The 23397-nt window shown below is 38.5% G+C and overlaps 1 protein-coding gene across 4 annotated transcripts in view; it reads right to left on the bottom strand.

The window, feature by feature from the left end:
* LOC124595298 (ATP-binding cassette sub-family C member 10) overlaps window positions 1-23397 on the bottom strand; it is a 365583-nt gene that overhangs the window by 183036 nt on the left and 159150 nt on the right. For all 4 annotated transcript variants that reach the window (XM_047133987.1, XM_047134004.1, XM_047133995.1 and 1 more), the window contains 3 exons: window positions 23199-23319; window positions 22779-22872; window positions 22088-22226 (listed from right to left, as the gene is read on the bottom strand). In XM_047133987.1, coding sequence (XP_046989943.1) covers window positions 22088-22226; window positions 22779-22872; window positions 23199-23319 — 354 coding nt within the window. The remainder of the gene's footprint in view (window positions 1-22087; window positions 22227-22778; window positions 22873-23198; window positions 23320-23397) is intronic.

The raw sequence follows: 23397 nt of genomic DNA on the forward strand, positions 1-23397 counted from the left end.
GTTTTTGTTATGGCACATTAAAAATAAGTTGATTAAATAACTAGATTTCAAACACTCATGACCAACACAAAAATAAGGATGTGAACACAATATTGATGAACCAAGAGTGACATTAACTATGTGCAAACTTTGCTAAAATGTGCAGACAATGCACTCAGGATCATTCACTACCGAGTTATAAAAACCAAGCATTCTTTGTAGCTAGTTAGTATTCAGCCACTATTTAATGATAATAATCCTCTGGGAAAACAAGGTTGCATAATTAGAGAAGAGAAAATACATATACCAGTTCACTGAGTGTTAATTTAATAGCATCACTCTGCCTAATCTATTGATCTTTGTTTATATATAATTTCATCACTACGCACAAACTTAAACCAGACAACTAGTGAATGGTATGCCCCATTGGTAACTGTCACAAAACCTAATGGCAACCTTTGGATCTGTGGTGATTTTAAAAAGTCTATGAATTCACATTCTGTTATTGATACCCATCCCTTAACCGGTCAGGATAAACTCGTAGTATGGCTCTCTCGGGGCCAATATTTTCCAAAATAGACTTGTCAGAAGCCTACTTGCAACTGCCTCTGGATGATGATTCCAAACTTGTCCTCATAAAGAATATATCTCCCTTTGGGTCATATTAATCCCAGTGCCTGTCATTTGGCACGGATAGTGCCCCTGCCATATTCCAACAATTTTTGGACCAACTCACGGCCTTCGTACCAGGGTGCATTAACTACATGGATGATATTGTGGTCTCAGGTTCCTCAAGAGATGAACATTTACAGAATCTTCATGCTCTGTTCATGGTGTGACAAGCCACCCATCTGAACTGTAACTTGGTCAAATCACAGTTTTTTCAGCCAACTGTCATCTGCCTTGGTTTTGAAGTCTTGCATGTTGGCATCAAGCATTTACACCAGCGTGTCAATGCCATTACAGCTTTGCTCCATCCTACCAATGTCAAAGAGCAGAAAGCCATTCTTGGGAAGATTGCATACAATCTTGAATTCCTTCCTTGCGCAGATACACCGGCGAAGCCACTTCATGCTCTCTTACATAAAGGTGTTTCTTTTCACTGCAGCCTTGCTTTTACCCAGTTAAACTCAAAATTACACCTGGCGTCTTGCTTAATTACTTTCTATCCTGGTCACCACCTCGTTTTGACCCACAGATACCTCCCAGTATCATGTGCTTTTACACTATTACACTCAAAAATATACTTGGCACCTTGCTTGGTTACTTTCCAATGGGGCAAACATTTCATTTTGACCACAGATGCCTCCCAGTATTGCCTTTGGGCCATTCTCACACACAAACATGAGAATGGTTCCAAACTCCCTATTGTGTACGCTTCCAAAACTCTGAATCAGGTTCAAATGGTTCAAATGGCTCTGAGCACTATGGGACTCAACTGCTGAGGTCATTAGTCCCCTAGAACTTAGAACTAGTTAAACCTAACTAACCTAAGGACATCACACACATCCATGCCCGAGGCAGGATTCGAACCTGCGACCGTAGCGGTCTCGCGGTTTCAGACTGCAGCGCCAGAACCGCGCGGCCACTTCGGCCGGCTCTGAATCAGGGACAACAGCACTACTCACAGACAAAAATGAAGCCCTTGCTACTGAGTACACTTTCAAAAATTTTTATGTTTTCCTATAGCTTTCTAAATTTCATCTGATTACTGATCATAAACCTCTGGCTCTTTTCCATCCACCATCATTTTACCTGACAATGCAGCCCGTTGCCTGGAATGCTGGGCTCTGTTTTTGTCACACTATGACTATGAGATTCATTTCTGACCCACTGCACAACACATTATGTGGATGCTGTTTCTAGATAGCCGACTGTCCCTGATCTAGCACTTATCAGGATAAATTGCTGTGTTTCTGTTTTGAAATAGTAACACAAAACACCATGGATGGTTTCCTTACTACCAGTTCTCAGATTTTGGCAGCTATTATGGTTGATTCTGTTTAACGTCTGATTGTGCAATTTGTCCACCATGGCTGGCTGGACAAACCAATGGGTCAATCATCTAATCACTTGCATAAACATTAAGCTTTCCGCCAATACCTCTCCGTCCTTGATGGCACTTTACTGTTACCTACTGAAGAGTCTGTGCCCACAGATGTGATCCCATCTGCACCCCCAGCACCCCTGGTAGCATTCCTTAACTCCTTTTGGCTTGCAGTAATTGATGCTTTCTCAAAATTCCCATATGTGATTCTTTGCCCATCTATGTCCACCTCAGTGACAGTCACACCTCTCTCAAAGATTTTTTCCTTAGTACGACTACCATATAGGATCATGACAGACAATGGCCCACAGTTTGTGTCTCAAGATTTTGAAGATTTTTGTACAAAGCATCACATCCAGCATGTTATGTCCCCTCCCGTTCACCCAAGTCCAATGGAGAGGTGGAGAAGCCAGACCATATATGCAAAATCCAGATGAAACAATATATCACTCAATCTTCTCCTGAGGAAGCCCTTGATTGGTTCTTTGAGCTCCTACAGATTCACTGCATCAGTGGAGCTGATCATGGTCACCAGCCCCATATGCTACTCCATCTGCTCCAGCTGAGGTCAGCCAACAACCAGCACCTGCCTCACATTGATTCCATCTGGACTCCATTGTCTGAGCCTAATGGTTTGGCGAGCACCCTCAGTGGATACCAGAACTCATCCATCACTGCCAAGGTTTCTGCCTCTGGATAATATGTACCTCTGGGTCATATGTACTTCTGATGACTTGGTGTCATGACACTACAACCAGCTCTGCCCACACATGACTGACTACGGGCCAGAGAGCCCTCCCATCCTGCAGCCGCCTCACCATCTGTGCCAGCCACCAGCTGCCACTGGGCAGAGTAGTCAGTGCGGTCTGCCTCCATCTCCACAGCCCCTGTCACCACTGCCACCATCAGAGCCGTCTTCTCTGCTCAATCTATTGCCAACTGCCTGCCTGAATGTGGATGGTAACACAGCACCTTTATCACCAATGCTCCCTTACAGCCTCTTGCGGCGCAGTGGGCACCACGCCTGTCTGCACCCATGTCTTTTCACACCAGATTTTCCTGTTACAGCACGAAATGGGCTCCAGCAGTTGTCACCTTCCAATGAACACAAAGACACATCCACAATGAACACTTTTCCCCATGGGGCAAGAAGTGTTGTAACCATGTACATTGGGCACACATAATCAAACAGCGTGTGTCTCCGTGAATGGTTTAAAGAGACCACTTTTCAATGGCACAGATGATGCAGCAGCCGATGCACCACGTGCAAAATAGTCTTATACAAGCCACTGCTCTGGCCCCTCGGCCAGACTAATGTTTATATGATGATTGTATGCTCTCCTATTAGACTGTGTCTAAATGTATTCTATGGTTAAGAGATGATATACCATTTCATAATTCATTCAGTGTCTTGTTGTATACCTTCATATGGAAGTGGAATACAATTTGGTTGGTGGGACTTCTGATGTTGTGTTTGTACAACGTTGCAACACATGTTAGGGAATGACTTGCTGTGACCCTCCTTTTTTAGTCACTGAGATAAGAAATTGCCTATTTAAAAGAAAGAAAGGGGTGATGTGTCAGCTCTGTAGAACATACTGTGTTTCTCTTATTACAATAAACATTGTCAAAGACCTGATAACAAAGGTAACATAATTACTTTATTCAGCTGTTACAAAATTTCATTACAGATATCTTATTAGTTTTCTCAGTATAACAAGCTTTATGGAACCCAGTTTGAAATGCTCTCAAGTTTTCATCCAAAAACCGTGTCTTTATTCTATCAAACACCCAACTCAGGCCATTGACTGACTGCTAATGACACTCTAGTGGTGGAATACCGATAAGTCATGTAGCATAATTTAAAATACTTTAACACGGTACTGGAAAGTGCTCAACAGAATACAAATAACGAAAACAACATCAGTAAGGACTCATGACTCACCCAATAGTTTAGGCATTGAACAGTAGATAGGCACTTAAACAAGACTGAACTTGTAACTAGTGTTTTGAACAATGTCCTTCAAGATGGGAACCAGAGTGGAAGTTCAAGAAATATCTTTAAAAAAAATCATTAATTATGTAATGAAAAAGTTGGAGCATAGAAAGTGTAATGATGAAATTATGAAGCCAAAGGACTTTATGGGGTGCATATTTTATTAACACTTTAAAAATTGATATTTCAAAATGTCAGCAAGGAAAAAAATTAGTCATTACTGGAGCAAAGCTTGGCAAATTTTCCATATGCTAGTTCAAACATCTCATAAAATGGGTAAAAATATCATACAAAACGGAAGATACACATTGAGGTGACAGAAATTATGAAACACCTTCTAAAATTGTGTCAGTCCTCCTATTGACCAGCATAGTGCAGCAAATTGATGTGGCATGGACTCAACAGATTAGATTAGATACAGTTTTATTCCACAGACCCAAAAATGAGATGATTCTTGTGGGTGTGGAACAAGTCAGAAAGTATAACATAAAAAACATAAAACATCTGAATATAATACTCACTACAAAGATTATTTGTCAGGAGATTGTCAAAATAGGTGAATACATTATAGTAAATTGGAACTGCAAATATTAACAGAACTAATACTATGTCAGAATGAAACATAGTTATGCACTTTTAATAAATTTATCATACACACAATACCTAATATTTCCTGTTGTGACCAAGTGCTGTCAAAACTGAAATCTAACAGACATTTTTACTTAAGCTAGTCTAATAATCCCGGTTAAGTGATTAGAAGTCACCTGCATAAATACCGAGCCATGCTGGCTCTATAGCCATCCATAATGGTGGAAGTGTTGCCGGCACAGGATCTTGTGCACAAATTAATCTCTTGATTATATCTAATAAATGTTTGGTGGGATTCATGTAGGGTGATCTGGGCGACCATATCGTTCACTCACATTGTCCAGAACGTTCTTCAAACCAATCGCAAGCAATTGTGTCCAACTGACATGGCACATTGTCACCCACAAAAATTTGGAAACATGAAATCCATGATTGGCTGCAAACAGTCTCCATATAGCACAACATATACGTTTCCAGTTAATGATAAGTTCAGCTGGATCAGAAGACCCAGTCCAATCCATGTAAACACAGCTCACACCACTATGGAGCCACCACAAGCTTGCACAGTGCTTTTTTAACAACCTGGGATCTGCGCCATACTCAAACCCTAGCATTAGCCCTTACCAACTGAAATTGCAACTCACCTGACAAGGTCACAGTTTTACAGTTGTCTAGGGTCCAATTGATACATTTACCAGCCCAGGAGAAGCACTGCAGGCAATGTCATGCTGTTAGCAAAGGCACTGACGTCAGTCAAATGCTGCCATAGACCACTGACACAGTGATCATTTCACAGTGTTGCTTGTCTGTTAGCACTGGCACAAATGCCACTGTTATACATTGATAAGTGAAGGCTGTTGGCCACTGGTTTGTCCGTGGTGAGAGGTAATGACTGAAATTTTGTATCCTTAGCACACTCTAGACACCGTGGATCTATAAATATTGAATTCCCAGATGATTACTGAATTGGAATGTCCCATGTGTCTAGCTCAAACCACCATACCACTTTCAAAGTTTGTTAATGCCCATTGTGTGGCCATAATCATATTGGAAATCTTTTCACACGAATCACCTGACTATAAATGAAATTTCTGTCAATGCACTGCCCTTTTATACCATGCATATGCGATAATACTGCCATCTGTATATGTGAATATTGTTATCCCATGACTTCTGTCACCTCAGTGTGAAGTGAAAACTGCTAGACTGGGTGATACATGACAGTGAAGTGAAGGGCAATTGATTTCAGGCTCTTTCTAATATGGACTGTAGAAAAGTAGTGAACAGAATGGGACAGCATGGCTACATTGAGGATGAGACCAATAAGAACAGACAGGAAAGTTTTTTGATGCAGAGAAACAGTAGGCATAATGTGAATTTGAGCTTTGCTGATTTATCAATTTCAAGAAATGCTTCAAAGGTATTATCATCTTACATTCACAAAAAGAGTGAAGCAGAAAATATTAAACAAGACAAAACAGGCACCAGTAGTTATTATAGGTTTTATAACTGTGATCTTCCCACATCAAGTACATGTAAAGTTGACATTTATGCTGGCAGCCAGAGGCAAGGATTAGTCACTGAATTAAGAAGTATATGTGTATATGAGCTTATCACAATACAAAACCAAGACGCAAATTTTGGTGGTGCAACTGCAGTCAGTCATAAGTAACTGCAGTCAGTTGCAAATAAATTTCAGAAGTAAGGAATGAAGATTTTTCTACCTTTCTAACAGGGGCTATTGTCATAGTAGAGATAGATACAAAAGAACTAGAAAGTATACCTGGTTCAGTGTAAATAAGGAAGTAGAAAAGATGAATAAAGATGTGCAAAATATATAAGCTAATTTAAAAATGCAATGTACATTGATATAATCACACTAGGAGAACAGTTTCACATAGCTCATAGTTTCCGTATCAACAGACTGGGACAGGCATTTGTTAGTCATAAGATTTCATAAATAGTTTGTTTAATAACTCCGCTGGATGTGCAAATGGCAGATATGAACATAGTGATGTGCAGAACACCATCCTTATCTGGTGAGAGCATATCCAGTAGGTATGCTGCTGATGTTGCAGGCTGGTCATGTGAAAGTCCACATGACCAGCAGGACAACATAAGGCAACTTGGCAGCTGGCTTGCTCTCTATTTTTTTTTCTTCGCTAGCTGCTATTATCCAACCCTGCCTCTATGAAGTGTATTACAACCAACAGTGGTATTTACCTAGATGATTTTGGACTTGTGTTTGCATAGTGCATGACTAGGTTGATGGTCCTGTTATCTGAACTCCATGAGCTGGTATAACAGTATAAGCCTACTATTCGAAGACTTAATGAAACAGTGATTATTATTATAATTGCAATTATTATTATAATTACAATATGCAAGCACAAAGAAGCAGTCATTTTTGGATTCTTGTTCATTTCAATCAGGGACTGTTACTGTTTGGTTTGGATTAGTGGTCAACTTCATCTGTTGTAACAGAAACATAATTTTGTGTTCAATAAATGTTTGTTGGCTCTAACAGATACAATAGCTTGTCTGATATCAAACATGATATTAAGCGAGTTACTCCTTTGAAAGAAAAAAGTTGTGTGTCTTTAAAATTGAACATGCAGCATGATGAAACAGCAGTGATTTCTCACAAGACCAGAAATAATGGCCAACTTTGACAATTACTATGTGTGTAAGTCTGAAATGTCACATATAGATATATGACCACATGAAAAGGGGGGTGGAGGATATTTATGTCACTGGAAGTCAATATCTGTTGTATAAGAAATAAACTGTTAGATTTTTCACATTTCTGAAGCATTAGGGGTGTAGGTGTGATATGTGTGTTGGAACACTAGCTAACAGAAAATCAATTAAACAGAGTGTGAGAACAAAGTCTTTTACAACAGCACTGCTTTACAGAATAGCCTTGGAATTTTTGCCAAGTCAATTCGAGGTGAAACCTTGAGCTTTTGATGATTCCTCCATCATCTTCGTCAGGAGCAACTGACTGTCAATTGTATTTTCTCCAGGGTGATAAGAGTGACAGAAAACAAAGAAATCACTGTGGTGCTGAAGTTTATATTAACACTAGAACTGCAGAGTTTCTGACATTTGTAGTGCCTCAAGAATTTCAGAATACGTTCTGGAGACACTCAGCTTTCCACTGTCATGAACACCCGATATTTTAAGTACAAGGGTGAGAGAGTGGAGATGTGTCTACCTCACCACTGGTTTCTGTGTGTGCAGGATGGACATGTATCAGGGGAATATTGCAATAGGGACAGTCGATCAGCACAGACAAGTGATTGCCGCTCACGCCATAGATGATGTGTGCTCAATACAAGGAGAAAGCACGCTTTATTCCTTGATGGTGTAATGACTGTATTTGTTGTGAACAAATGAATTATTTATTGAACTAAAGATACTTACATTTTGATTTTCTGGTGTTGGAATTGCTAGAAGCAAGCTTTATAGTGGTTAAAAACCAAACGTATTGTAATTGTTTCTGTTAGTATCTAATGGTGCAAGATGGGGTTGACTTGTGAGAGTTGAATGATTATGTGAAACTTGTGAAGTTGTTTCATTGTGGAGATGAAAATACAACAGAGTTAAACAAAAAGTATCCTGAGAGTATAGAATCATTGCAAGAGTAGAAAAGAAGTCTATTTTGAAATTAGTTTAACCAGCTATAGTCTTCGGAGAAGAAGAGTTTGTGAAGATCGACGCAGCCATCTGACCCGAGAAGAAGAACAGCTGCACACAATACGTAAGTCAACTACGAGAGACATGTGAGTCTTGCACCCCAACACCACACTGTCTTGTGTCATCAGAAGCCGTTAGAACATAGTGATCTAAGTGACAGGACCCGAAGAAAATGGGAATTTCACGACCGAAACGGGAAGAAGATATTATGAGTTGCCATAGTAAACAGTCCTAACAAGATGTGTGAACTGTTTCCAGTAATTGTATTGAGTCAAATAAACCACTGGAAGAAAGAGGCGAGTGCAACATAGTAAAAGACGTAAGAAAGTAATAGCAAAAAAGCCGATGCTGACACAGTAACCAACCACAAACACCAACTGCACCAGCTGCTGCTCACTGGTGCTGACTCTTCATCCGCTCGCTGACTACGACGCTGAAACCAACATTCAACGCCGCCAGCACCAGTGCTGTCCACCGGCGCTGATTACACATCTGCTCACCAACGCAGCTAGAACTTTACGCTGGGTGAGCAAAAAACAATAATTGTTTGGTAAAGTTGAAGGAACTGTTGAATGATAAACTGTTAATGTAGTTATTGTACTCAGTGGTGAATCTTCTTTTAGATGATTACTAGGTCTAAAATCAATGAAGTTATGGATCAAGAACAGCAACTAGCAGAACCAGCCATGGCTATGACAGTGAATAAGGAAATGCCAGATTGGGCTGAAGTAGCAAATTTTATCAAAGAACTAAGTCTAAATTCTGACTCAGTGAGAACAGTGTTGGATGGTCAAATTACTACTCTAAGTAAAAATTTAGTAGCTCAAAATACTCAGATGAATGTTAAGTTGGATGACCAGAAGGCTGATTCAGTCACTTTAAGTGAAAAGCTAAATGCACAAAGTGCTAATTTAAGTAGAGAAATAGACACAGTTAATATTCAAGTCAATAATAAACTGGACGTTCAGAATAAGACTTTAGGATTGTTAAGTGCAAAAGTAGATGAACCAAATAAGGAATTTAGCCAGTTGTGTGAAAGTATGGGAAATCTGAAGACTGAATTTTACTCTTTAAATAATAAGGTACAAAATCTGAAGTTAGATTTAAAGAGTGAACTCACTAGTTCTTTGAATACTCAACTTAATCAACTATTTATTGAATTTAACCAGAGACAGGATGAGCAACTTCAAGATTTAACTAAAAAATTAGAATTTGATATTGAAGATAAATATAATCATGTAGAATCTGAATTTAGTGAAAAATTAAAATTTTGTAAAAATGTATGTAATGTTAAATTTAATTCTGTAAGACAGGAAATGATTACTTTGAAAAAGAGCCCAGATCGACCTACGGAAGTAATGTCGTTTATTCAATCGAAAATCCCAGGTGTTACTACATGCATTGTTAGATTGCGAGTAGATAATATGGGATGAAGTTTCAAAGGAACAATAGCCAACTTTGACATTATAAATGTAAGTAGTTTGGTGTAACCATTTGAACTAATTAAAGATCGAGAAGTTACCGACAGTATAATCTCTGGAAACATTTTGATAGTTGCTTTTTCTGAACTTAATGATGCTACCAAGGTTATGGATGACTTGTGCAAGGAATTCAAACCCGTTCATGACAAAGCAGAAATCAGAATAACTTTACCTAATGTTTTGTTTCATAGTAAAGTGGTGCCTGTTTTGTCGTGGGGAGACTTTCACACAAAATTTAACGAGAAGTACTGGTTTGCACTTGCTCAAGTGAGGTTAATGTCAGATCCATGGCATCCAGGTGAAGTCACATCTGTCTCCCAGGGACATTAACGTTCGGTGTTAACAGGCACAGTGACGACCATCAGATCCTGAGTTGTTTTTAGTGTTTCTTCTGTACTATTTTTCCTGCACCAAATCCGCTTCAAACCTTAAACTATTCTGTAATCTATTCTTGAATTCTTAAACTATCCTATAATTTTAGTATGTAGGAATCCAGATATGACTACAAGACTGAGACCAATTTAAGAGAATCACAAATGAACAGTGATCTCTAGACATGAGATGAAATGAATAAAATATTATTTGAGTGAAAGGTATAACATGATGATACTATTTAAATCAAGTGATGTTGAAATGATATAAAATGAATAGAGAATTTTATGTGTGTATAAAAGTATAGTTAAACTGAATGACTAAACAACTATGTTATCGTAATGTATAATTTTCTATTTTTTGTAGAACATTTTATACCTTTTACGAGATGTGATGTATAAGGGAGGGTTTATGTTAGTTTTGGAAGGGGTGGGTGGTGTAAATACAAGCATGACTAACACTAAACACACACCGCATCTTTCAGACAACCCTCGCAGACAAGTGTGACTGGTTCTTCACCATTTGCCGTTCCATAGGAATTGCTAAGATTTTTCTTCAGGGACTTCAAAGGTGAAGGTGGGAATGTCTGTTCTGTAGGAGATGTTTAACATCATACATCCTCCGGTTTCTCACTCAAGTACCGGTGAAGAAGGGATCCTGGGAAACGAGGGTGGGAAGGGTTTCCTGTCTTTGGGACTATCTACTTTCTCTTCTTCGATCTTAGCAAACATTTCTACTTTTTCCTTTCTTACTTCTCATCTCAATACCTATTTTTCCCTCTTTCCGTATTCATATACTTCTATCGCAGAAGTCCTTCTCTTTTTCCATGGTTACAAAGAACCTACAACTTATTTCACATAAGTAGGCCAAAGAATCAGGCTGCACAAACACACCTAGACATAAACACAAAGAGAAACTTACACACAAACATGAACATTACGGATTATAAACCTGAAGCAATGTCCGAACAGCCAAGGGATGTAGGGGAATAAAGACATGTACATCTGAGTAGATGCACATATCACATTGTTGATATGTGACAGTTCTGCATCGTTATTTTTTTATTTTTCACTCTCATATATGTATGAGACTAACAATCAACGCATATGCCTAGAGAAGCTGGAGCAGGAGAACTGGGGCAATAAGTATAAAACAGGTTGAGTTAGTCGTGCTAGTGTTTTGAGAAAAGGCATAGTATCTACTGGGAGTTGGTAAATAAAGGTAGACATAGCATCTACTATGTGTAGGCATGATATCTGTTTATATATAGAGTGAGCAGCGAAAGAGGACTCTAGGGTATTAGATGGAGGATTGGAAAGTGTCGATTGTAAAGCAGATTTGTAATTTTACCAGAGAATATTTAAGAATAGTATACATAAAGATACGATACTGCGTGAAGAGTTTGAGAGAGCACTTAAAGACCTGAGACGAAAAAAGGCCCCGCGAGTAGACAACATTCCATTAGAACTACTGATGGCCTTGGGAGAGCCAGTCCTGACAAAACTCTACCATCTGGTGAGCAACATGTATGAGATGGGCAAAACACCCTCAGACTTCAAGAAGAATATAATAATTTCAATACCAAAGAAAGCAGGTGTTGACAGATGTGAAAATTACCGAACTATCAATTTAAAAAGTCACAGCTGCAAAATACTAACACGAATTCTTTACACATGAATGGAAAAACTGGTAGAAGCCGACCTCGGGGAAGATCAGTTTCGATTCCGTAGAAACACTGGAACACGTGAGGCAATACTGACCCTACGACTTATCATAGAAGAAAGATTAAGGAAAGGCAAACCTACGTTTCTAGCATTTGTAGACTTAGAGAAAGCTTTTGACAATGTTGACTGGAATATTCTCTTTCAAATTCTAAAGGTGGTAGGGATAAAATACAGGGAGCGAAAGGCTATTTACAATTTGTACAGAAACCAGATGGCAGTTATAAGAGTCGAGGGATATGAAAGGGAAGCAGTGGTTGGGAAGGGAGTGAGACAGGGTTGTAGCCTGTCCCCAATGTTATTCAATCTGTATATTGAGCAAGCAGTAAAGGAAACAAAAGAAAAATTCGGAGTAGGAATTAAAATCCATGGACAAGAAATAAAAACTTTGAGGTTCGCTGATGACATTGTAATTCTGCCAGAGACAGCAAAGGACTTGGAAGAGCAGTTGAACGGAATGGACAGAGTCTTGGAAGGAGGATATAAAATGAGCACCAACAAAAGCAAAAGAAGGATAATGGAATGTAGTCGAATTAAATCGGGTGACACTGAGGGAATTAGATTAGGAAATGTGACACTTAAAGTAGTAAAGGAGATTTGCTATTTGGGGAGCAAAATAACTGACGATGGTCGAAGTAGAGAGGATATAAAATGTAGACTGGCAATGGCAAGGAAAACGTTTCTGAAGAAGAGAAATTTGTTAACATCGAGTACAGATTTAAGTGTCAGGTAGTCGTTTCTGAAAGTATTTGTATGGAGTGTAGACATGTATCGAAGTGAAACATGGACAATAAATGGTTTGGACAAGAAGAGAATAGCAGCTTTTGAAGGTGGTGCTACAGAAGAATGCTGAAGATTAGATGGGTAGATCATATAACTAATGAGGAGGTATTGAACAGAATTGGGGAGAAGAGGAGTTTGTGGCACAACTTGACAAAAAGAAGGGACCGGTTGGTACGACATGTTCTGATGCATCAAGGGATCAGAAATTTAGCATTGGAGGGCAGCGTGGAGGGTACAAATTGTAGAGGGAGACCAAGAGATGAATACACTAAGCAGATTCAGAAGGATGTAGGATGCAGTAAGTACTGGGAGATGAAGAAGCTTGCACAGGATAGGGTAGCATGGAGAGCTGCATCAAACCAGTCTCAGGACTGAAGACCACAACAACAACAACAACAACAACAACAACAACATACATAATGATGTATGCTAGGGCAATGAACCAGGAGGCCTACTCAAGAAGGATATGGGAGGCACACTCGACATTGATTGGATGAGAAAAAGGGCGGACAGGCAGACCTATCAAAGGCTGACCTATACTGCAAGGACAGGGGCACCAAGAAGGGGATTGACCTGTACCACAGGAGGATAGGAATAAGAAAGGGGCGTACCTACCAAAAGGGAAGGAGAAAGGGTACTCCTAGGATCAACCCATGTAAGATATAGGTACTGTTCCCAAGCACTAGCGTTTTTATGTTTTAGATTTACAAGTGTCAGAAGAAGGGAACACTTTTATTTTACCCAGAGTTCCTCCAGATTACAATAAGTAATGAATAAGTACATAGTTAGGAAAAGTAGTACAGGAAATAAGAACAAAGCAGTAGAGTTATGTACACCTGAAATTTATGATTGGAAAAAGGCAGAAAGCAAAAATTTTGTTTGCACAAATTGTCAGAGCATTGAAAAGAGCTAGCTCCAACAGGGATTAAGAGAGAGAGAGAGAGAGAGAGAGAGAGAGAGAGAGAGAGAGAGAGAGAGAGAGAGAGGAATAAGTAATGAGAACAGGCATATTCACTGTTATTGAAAGAAAACATATAATGTTGAAAGATGAAGCACTATCCTATGTATCCTTACTGTATATGATAATTATGTATAAAATATCACGTGTTCAAGCTAAGGGGAGAGATATGTAGTGCCTCGAGAATTTCAGTGTAAGTTCTAGACACACTCATCTTTCCACCATCTCGAACACCCGGTATTTTAAGTATGAGTGTGAGAGAGTGGAGATGTGTCTACCTCACCACTGGTTTCTGTGTGTGTGCAGGATGGACGTGTATCAGGAGAACACTGCAATAGGGATGGTCGATCAGTGCGGACAAATGTTTGCTACTTGCGCCATAAAAGCTGTATGTCCAGTACAAGGAGCAAGCATGCTTTATTCCTTGATGGTGTAACAACTGTATGTGTTGTGAACAAATGAATTATGTATTGAACTAAAGACACTTACATTTTATTTTCTGGTATTGGACTTGTTAGAAGCAAGAACTGGTTTTATAGTGGTTATTAAACCAAACATATTGTAATTGTATCTGTTAGTATCTAATGGTCCAAGATGGGGTTGACTTGTGAGAGTTGAACGATTATGTGAAACTTGTGAAGTTGTTTTATTGTGGAGATGAAAATACAACAGAGTTGAACAAAAATTATCCTGAGAGTACAGAATCTTTTCAAGAGTAGAAAGAAATCTATTTTGAAATTCCTTTAACCAGCTATACTCTTCGGAGAAGAAGAGTTTGTGAAGATTGATGCAGCTGTCTGACCCGAGAAGAACGGCTGCACACAATACGTATGTCAACTGCGAGAGATGTGTGAGTCTTGCACCCCAGCACCACACTGTCTCGTGTTGTCAGAAACTGTTAGACATTCCTTAGCAGAGCATAAAGTATTTTCATATTTGCTTTAAACAAGTACTTTAATTTAGTGTACATTAATCCCTAACTTTTTGCAAGTTATGCAATGGTTATTTAACACAACAATATATTACTTAGTTATATCAACAACAAATTACCTTATTGATTTATCATTGCTCATGCCAACAAATTTCTTAAAAGCTGTTGACTTCCATACCTTAACTATGTGTAGAACCTTCTAGACACATTTGATATATATAGCCCATACTATACTCATAAGTGTTGTACACATGGCCTTGTTGTACTTTATACTAAAGTCATTGGAATCTGTTAGATGCACTTCGCACAGGTGGTTTCTTTCTTCACTTGGCTTTGTGGCACTTTACACATTTGTCACTTTACAGAGGCTGATTTGTCACTTCTTCCACTTCCATTTGATATCCTCTTCATTTGTCTGTTCTTCTTAGTGCTCTTTTGTTCTCTTCAGTTCATTCAAAGCTGAAGCATGACTTTCAGAATTTCCATTTTATTGTACACTATTTTCTACATAACTCGTGCATTCATTGTCACCATGCCCAAGAAGCTGTACTGGACATGCATTGGCCATCTCCTACACACATATTTAGGAGTCATTTGATCAACCACATCCAACCCAGACTTTTTGTATTGTAGAAGTCTATGGTTTCAGGTTTCTTTTTTCTTCTTGTTACTTCAGCATGCAATAAACAAAGAATAAAGACATTTATATTCTTCTTTCCTTGGCCTACAGTCATGATGCAGTCTGTGTTGTCAGCCTGGAGCAAGATGGTTATGCGGTGTATTTCAGCATTTGGCTCCTTTACCTCATCAGGAGTTTCATCAAAGAGCTTGTTCATTATACCAAATAATGAAGTTTTCTTTTCTTTGAGCTTTGTAGTAAACTGAAGAGATGAGAAGTAGTTGTCTGTCATTAAATTTCTCCTGTGATTTAAAAATGGCTCCAAGAGATGCAGAACAATGTACTCTCTGAGTGGTTGCTTCTCTGTATGAATGTACTCTTTTCCGAGGTATGAGAAACCGTTGCATATACACTCTTTTGGTACATCAGCAGCAACCGAGAGTTTGAGAGCATACTTGTTGGGTTTATTGGGCATGAACTGAGTGAACCTGTCTTGCTTGGTAATAGTTGCCCATCAATAATTATATTTTCCCCATGGCATTTTCCCTTAAATTTCCCCAAATTTCAGATTCAAGAGCAAATTTTGTGGCTGGCAGGTATTCAGCCTGCGTTGATTTTTCATCAAAACAGAGAAATCTGAGAAGCTCCTGAAATCTGTACCTTAGTATAATGTCTTTGATGAAAGTAAGCTCCCAGGAATGCAACCGAAGATCATCTGCAGACTTATCTTTAGAAAAAATAACACCCTGAGCATCTATGACAGCCATCATTTTTTCCAGTTTCTCAAGTGACACAGTCCAATCACTGTTTTACAGTATTTTTTTAGCATTTGATTCTGTATATTTCTTCATGAGATGCAACATTGCTTTGTGAAAAATAAGATGTAAAGCACTGATGATAGAGCTGTCTACTCTTTGGGAAGCATAAGTAGTGGGACCTCCTCTCTCCTTTAGAATGTTCACAGCTGACCTCCTTCCAGAAGATGGAAAATTGACATTCTCACACTTGGTTCCAACCCTAGTGACCTTCGTCGTAGAGGCATTCAACTGATATGGCTGTGATGTGTGACGTGAGGTCTGACATAGATTAACATCTGAATCATCTTCAGCTAATCACTCCTTATTCACAATGTCATTATATCCACTTGTCTCTGGTACAAAATCCTCATCCTCACAAGTGAAGCCAATTTCTGTTTCTCTAAGAGACATACCATTTCTTCATTGAAAAGTCCATGCTGACAACACATTTTCATAATGTCTTTCGGGGGCCAAGAATATTACTGGAATGTCATGATATAAATTGTATGAAATTGGAATGTGCACATGCCAAGATGGACAATGAACAGCAACAGCTTCGCACAGCTGCTGATTTTTGCTGCTTCACTGTTGCATTCTTTACATATATTCTGAAGAGAAATTACAGCAGTGTCAAATTGATTCAAGTGTATCGAATGAACTGTCTGAGAAATTACAAATATTTTGTAGAGCTTAATACCTCAAATTAAATAGGAGAAAAAAATTAGGGAAAGTCATATGATGAAGAACTGGATATGTCTTTCTCACCTCTTCTGCCATTCTAGTATTCAGCATAGTTTACTGTTATATCATTCTGAAATATCAAGTACGCCAAGATCGGTTGTAAATCTTTTATTAATTATTGGTTTCAACAGATCTGTGCTGTCATCATCAGATCTGGTAACATATTAACAGAAGTTCATGATATTTACAAACTTTTATGTCAGATAGTGATGTTGCATCATTCTACAATAAAAGGTAGCAAGGGGCCTCAACATATAAAATATAAAATAGTACAAATACACGGTGTCTCACTCAAAAGAGGCCCCACAAACAAATTAAAGGCTTTGCATTCAAATCAGAAAATGAAATGACCATGTCATGTCTTGTTCATAGGGAAACAAAGGTGAGTCACAAATGGTGCTGGAAGTGATCGCCTTGACTTGTAAACACTGTTGAACACAGTCCTGAGATTCTCCAAAGTTGTTGCCAGAACTTCCAGGTAAAACCTGGTGAGTTGTCTCTGTTACTCCTAAATTATTTACTTTCTGCCAGAAATTTCTTTAGCGCAATCATGTAATTATTTTAGAAAACATGTGCTCTTCTTCAACAATCAGTGTGGGTTTCAGTTAGTAAAGATGACACTGCAACTGTTCTAGAAATAGGTGATGAGACTTTAGCAGCTTTTGAAAGTAACAAAATGGTGTCACATATATCATGTAACATAAGTAAAAAATTTAACTGCAAGCCCTGTAACACATTACTGAGAAAACTGGAGTATTATGGTGTACACAAATCTACATTATCAGTAATTTCCTTCTTCTTGAACAACAGAAGACAGTTTGTCTCAATTAGAAATAGACATTTCCAGTTGGTAAAAATTAGATCTTATGTTCCATATGGCTTCGTCTTCAGACACTTCTGTTTCATTGTGCCCATCAATGACCTGTTGCATTGTGTATCACAGTCTGTAATATTTTATGCCAATGATATAATTTCACTTGCTTCGCATCATCACAACTCCTGATAAAATTATGCATGAAATGCTTGACTTTGCATCAAATTGGTTTGCAGGTAATAAAAATTGTTTGTAATCCAAACAAAACCCAACAGCTTTGGCTAAGTTTGTCCAATAATATAGAAATAATTGTGACAAATTTTTCATTTTTCATACTGACACCAAACTGAATTGTGAGGAACATATCAGTCAAGTTTGCATGAGCATCTCATGAGTTTTTCCTCATGTGGAAACAGAGAGATGTGTTTAGTGGTCTCCCCATGGCATATTTAGGGCCCTTTCTGTCACATTCCTCAAATGGCTTATTGATATGGGGACATTCCTCTCATATTAGTAACATTTTAAAAAGAAAAAAGAAACTGCTTGTATAATACGCAAGGCTGGTCCTATGGAGCACTGCAGCCCTTCCCTCCCTTTTTTCCACCAGGCTTAAAATATTAACAGTTGTGAATCTATGTCTCTGCTGTCTTTGTCAGGAACAGTATCAAAGAGTATGTTGCCAGAGAAGAAATTCACAAACTTGATACCAGAAATAAAGTAAAAATTGACATTCCAAGGCACAGACTGGCAAGAACAGGAAATTCCCACAAAGTGAATACCCTCCAAATGTTTTATAAATTTGCTCTCTCTGCTTGATCCATTCCATTTAAAGTTTTCAAATTGGAATTATATAGACATCTGACAGGAACCCATGTTACAGTGTAAAAGAGTGTTATGATAGAAACAATGTTGATTTTAATATTTAGACAGGGGCTGTACTCTTTCATTTGATACGACCAATGTTGATTTTAGTATTTAAGATTATAGCTGTACCATATGATTTGTCTGCACTACTATTGACACAACCTATTTCATTTTAAATTATCAACAATGAATAAATAAAATGTTAATTATTGTAACACAGTATTAAAATAGTTTCTCATTACAGCATACGAAATGATTATTGTCTAGAGCATGAATTTGTATGTTTAGTGCTTGGCATAGACAAAGGAATTGTGTAGTTTCAAAATCAAATACAAATGTTTACCTTATCTCACATTCTATAGCATACACTGGCATCAGAAGCATCTGTCCAAGATTATGTAATGTTACTGACAGTTTACTTCTCATGTGTGTGTTTTCTTTTAATAATTGAAAACTGTGATTACACTGTAGCGTGAGTTTTGTGATTTGCCATGACCAAATCATTTATGATCATGTTAGAAAATGATTATTAGCCAAATTGAACAGCAACTATACAGATTACTCTCTACTACTGGAGCATTCTTGTATTTTGAAGAAATATATTGCCACTGTCCAACTTGCTGTGCTTTATTATATGTAGCATAATAGTTTCTGCTGTGTCGATGTACTGCATGCACTCAGATAGCAACCAACGCACCCATGGGTCACGCGGGCACGGATCTCACAGGGGACAGCAATTGAGATAACAGAAAGAGATGGCCGAGCTCTGCCCAGTCATCAGGCAGCAAACCTGCAACTGCCAGACGTCATTGGCCCTACAGACCTTGTCTTCTCCATGGGCCACATAACCATAAAGTAGTACACGCACTATCCTGGTGCCCAGGCAGTATTTAGGTCTGAGTGCGGGCTATGCTTGAGGAATTCATTCTGAGTGAATTTCCTGGGCCAAGCACCAAATTTTAAAACATTCCCACAGTCAGAATCTTACTCTGGAGCTGCCTCCACCATGGACCTGGCATTCACATTAACCTTCACTTCCAGGAGCTGCCGGCTATGGACCTGCCAGCTACACCATTTGTGGCCTCTACACAGAAGAGACAGGTCCTCTGACACCATATCCAGCAAATGGACTTTGCAATATTTGTCTTCTACTGCAACAAAAAACTCCTTTGCTTTAATGATGTCTACCCCAAATACTGTATCATATCTGTGACATTCTCTTCCCTATTTTTGGACAATACAAAATGTGATGCTCTTCTTTGACCTTTTTTGATGTACTTTGTTAATTCTACCTCGTAAGGATTCCAGACTGTGCTGCAGTACTCCAAGAGAGGCCAAACAAGTGTAGTGTAGACAGTCTTTGTAGTAGATCTGTTACATTTTCTAAGTGTTTTCTGCCAATAAAATGTAGTCTCTGGTTTGCTTTTCTCATAACATTTTCTATGTCTTCTTTCCAATTTAAGTTGTTCGTGCTTGTAATTCCTAGGTATTTAGTTGAACTTACAGAATTTAGATTTGACTGATTTCTCATGTAATCAAAGTTTAACAGATTCCTTTTAGCACTCATGTGGATTACCTCACACTTTTCTTTCAATTGGCAATTTTCGCACCATACAGATATATTTTCTAAATTGTTTTGGAATTTGTTTTGATCTTCTGATGACTTTGCTAGATGACAAACAACAGCATCATCTGCAAAATACCTAAAATGGCTGCTCAGTTTGTTGCCTAAAGCATTTTCATGGATCAGGCACAGCAGAGGGCTATAGCACTACATTGGGGAATACAAGAAATCGCTTCTGTTTTACTGGATGACTTTCTGTCAGTTACTGTGAACTGTGACCTCTCTGACAGGAAACCATGAATCCAGTTACATAACTCAGACAATATTCCATAAGCACATAATTTCACTACAAAACCCCTTGTCTGGTACAGTGTCAAAAGCTTTCTGGAAATCTATAAATAAGGAATCAATTTGAAATCCTTTGTCAATAGCTCTCAACACTTTGTGTGAGTAAATAGCTAGTAGTATTTCACAAGACCGATGTTTTCTGAATAGATGTTATTTCTGAATGCATGTTGACTGCATGTTAACAGACCATTCTCTTCCAGGTAATTCATAATGTTCAAACACAATATACGTTCTAAAAGCCTGCTGCATGTCTACATTAATGATGTGGGCCTGTAATTTATTGGATTACTCATACTAACTTTCTTGAACATTGGTGTGACCTTTGCAACTTTCCAATCTCTGGGTACAGAACCTTTTAGTGGTTGCATATGATTGTTAAGTATGGATTGCATCAGCATACTCTGAAAGGAACCTAACTGGTATACAGTCTGTACCACAAGACTTGCTTTTATTAAGTGATTTAAGTTACTTCACTACTCTGAGGATACCTTCTTCTAAGTTGCTCATAGTGGCAGCTGTTCTTGATTCAAATTCTGGAATATTTACTTTGTCTTTTCTGGTAAAGGAGTTTCTGAACACCATGTTTTGTAACTCAGCTTTAGCAGAGACAGATTCAAATGATGAACTAGTAGAGCAAAACAATAGACTGAAATTCAAAAGTGTAAAGACAATGATTAATTCAATGAAATTGAATATAGAAAACACAGGACTGAATACGATGAAACAAAAACTCCCCACGAACATTGTGTAGAGTACTGACAGTAGTCGTTTGGACTGTAAAACAGATGGAAACATCTTATGCCATGAAAGGCTACTGAAAGTAGGAGGCAATTTTTTTTATTACTGCCAGTACACACACACATAAAAGTATTATCAGTTCTTTCTTTGGGAGAAAAGAGGGATAGTTTGGATAAGATTAGAAAGGAAGGACAGTTCACTCACATGCATTGTGAGAACAAGGGGTGACGAAAAAATTGGAGAAAACGGAGATACTGGGGGAAAAAATAAATTAGAAGTAGGTGGTGAGGGGGCAGGGGAGGGGAGGGGGGGTGAGTGGAGGGGAGCAATTGGGAAAGCAAAAGTAAGATGTAAAAGTAAAATGCAATTAAGAAAATAATGAAAGAAGACATAATAAATATAACCACAGAATGAAAAAATTAATAAAATCCCCATGACCATAAAAACCTATAACCCATGAAGATGTCTAAAAATTAATAATAAATATATCTAAAAATATATACAGTTAAACTTAGTGTTTGTGAAAAAGGAACTTCAGGTAGAAGAATATCGTAAAATAACTGGAGGTGGCAGTAACATAAATTTCTATCCAAATTTGTGACAGACAAGTAACCATTAATCCGTTACTTCATAAAACAATAAGTACCCACTCTCCTCCTACCTCCACCCATTCCTGAATGGATGGATAGGTGGGTGACTTAGGTAGTTACTGTTTCATGAGTATTGATTCAAAGACACAGGAACATACTATCAGTGTTCAACAGTCCGTTAAAAAAAGAAAAGGTCAAAGTACATATTTCCCTTGCAACTCCCTTTACATCTTTTAGGTAGCTGAAATACAAAATTAACAGGAACTTCCTTGGGTAACAAAATAAAGCACTTACGTAACACCTAAGGAAAGATGCATTCTTATCAGAATTCTGGCAATAATATAATTGATACAATAGCATATGCAGATCATTGAAAGCATTAAAAAAACTGAAACTGGATGTATCTTAAGAAATGGACAGTAAGATTCCAAGTACATAACATTTCATATTAACATACCTGATACACGGCTCTAGCAAGTGCTATTCTCACTTTCTGTCCACCACTCAATGCTGCACCTGCTTCTCCCACATCAGTTTGGTCCCCTGCCGATAACTGCTGGAGGTCACCATCTAGGCAACATGCTTCCACAACACGCCTACAGAAAACAAGCATTTCCATGGTCTCTTGCCACAAATACAACAAAACTGAAAAAAAGTGAATGAAGAGGCAGAAAAAGAAGAGGATGTATAGGAGGTTGAAAGTATATGCAGCAACATGAACAGTAGTATGTGCGAGAAAATTGCAGGTTGCTTTACTTACTTTTATTTTATGTTACTTTTGTTTTAAAAAGTAATGGCCCCAGAACAACAGAGAGAGAATCCAACAACTGTTGTTAAAATAAAAGCATGCACGTGCGTGCCGTCGCCCCCCCCCCCCCTCCCCACACACACACACACAAAAGGTAGGTGGCAGCAGGAGAGAAATTTTTCTGGACGGAAATAAAGGGAAGGAGGGAGGGGGGGAAGGTGAGGCAATGGATGAAGAAGGTGAGGCAATGGATAAGGAAGGAGGAAGAAGGGGAGGGGAAAGGGGGAGGGAGGGTGGAGAGAGAGAGAGGGGGGGGGGGGGGAGGGTGGAGAGAGAGAGAGAGAGAGAGAGAGAGAGAGAGAGAGAGAGAGAGAGAGAGAGAGAGATGAATATGACTGACCTGTACTTTGCTTGCTCATATGGACGACCAAATAGTATGTTATCTCGTACAGAGCCTCGTTGTAGCCAAGGAGATTGGGCTACCAGTCCAAAAACTGCAACCAAAAATGATCTAATAGGGCCATGTTCATTCTGCATATCTGAATATGAGCAAGATGACTGAGAAGAAAAGCCATCTTTAAAATAAAACTCATTAAATCAAAAATTATGCCTTGACATCATGTTATGTAGCATTTGCCTGCAAAATATTTCCATCTCACCTGAAGCTATCAGATCAGGCAATTTGCGATAAGGGTTAAATGTTTAAGTGTATAATGTTATAGCTGTGCACTTCTCTTAAAAAGTTATTCATATGACACTGTAAGAAATTGATGGTATCTGCAAATGAGACACATTAAAATTATTCAGTGATGTCTCATACCTGCAGTTTTTGGATCAGTGAGACTGATAGATCCTGACTGTAATTCAAGATCAGCAACAATGGCTGCCAGAAGTGATGACTTTCCTGATCCAATGTGGCCACATACACCCACTAGCTGTCCCTGTTAATGCAACAACCAAACAAAAATGGTGTTTCCTCAAAGTGTACCATCCAAATGAAAAGGTAAATGCTTCATAAA

This window comes from Schistocerca americana, chromosome 1 (genome assembly GCF_021461395.2).
Source record: "Schistocerca americana isolate TAMUIC-IGC-003095 chromosome 1, iqSchAmer2.1, whole genome shotgun sequence".
NCBI classification, from domain to species: domain Eukaryota; kingdom Metazoa; phylum Arthropoda; class Insecta; order Orthoptera; family Acrididae; genus Schistocerca; species Schistocerca americana.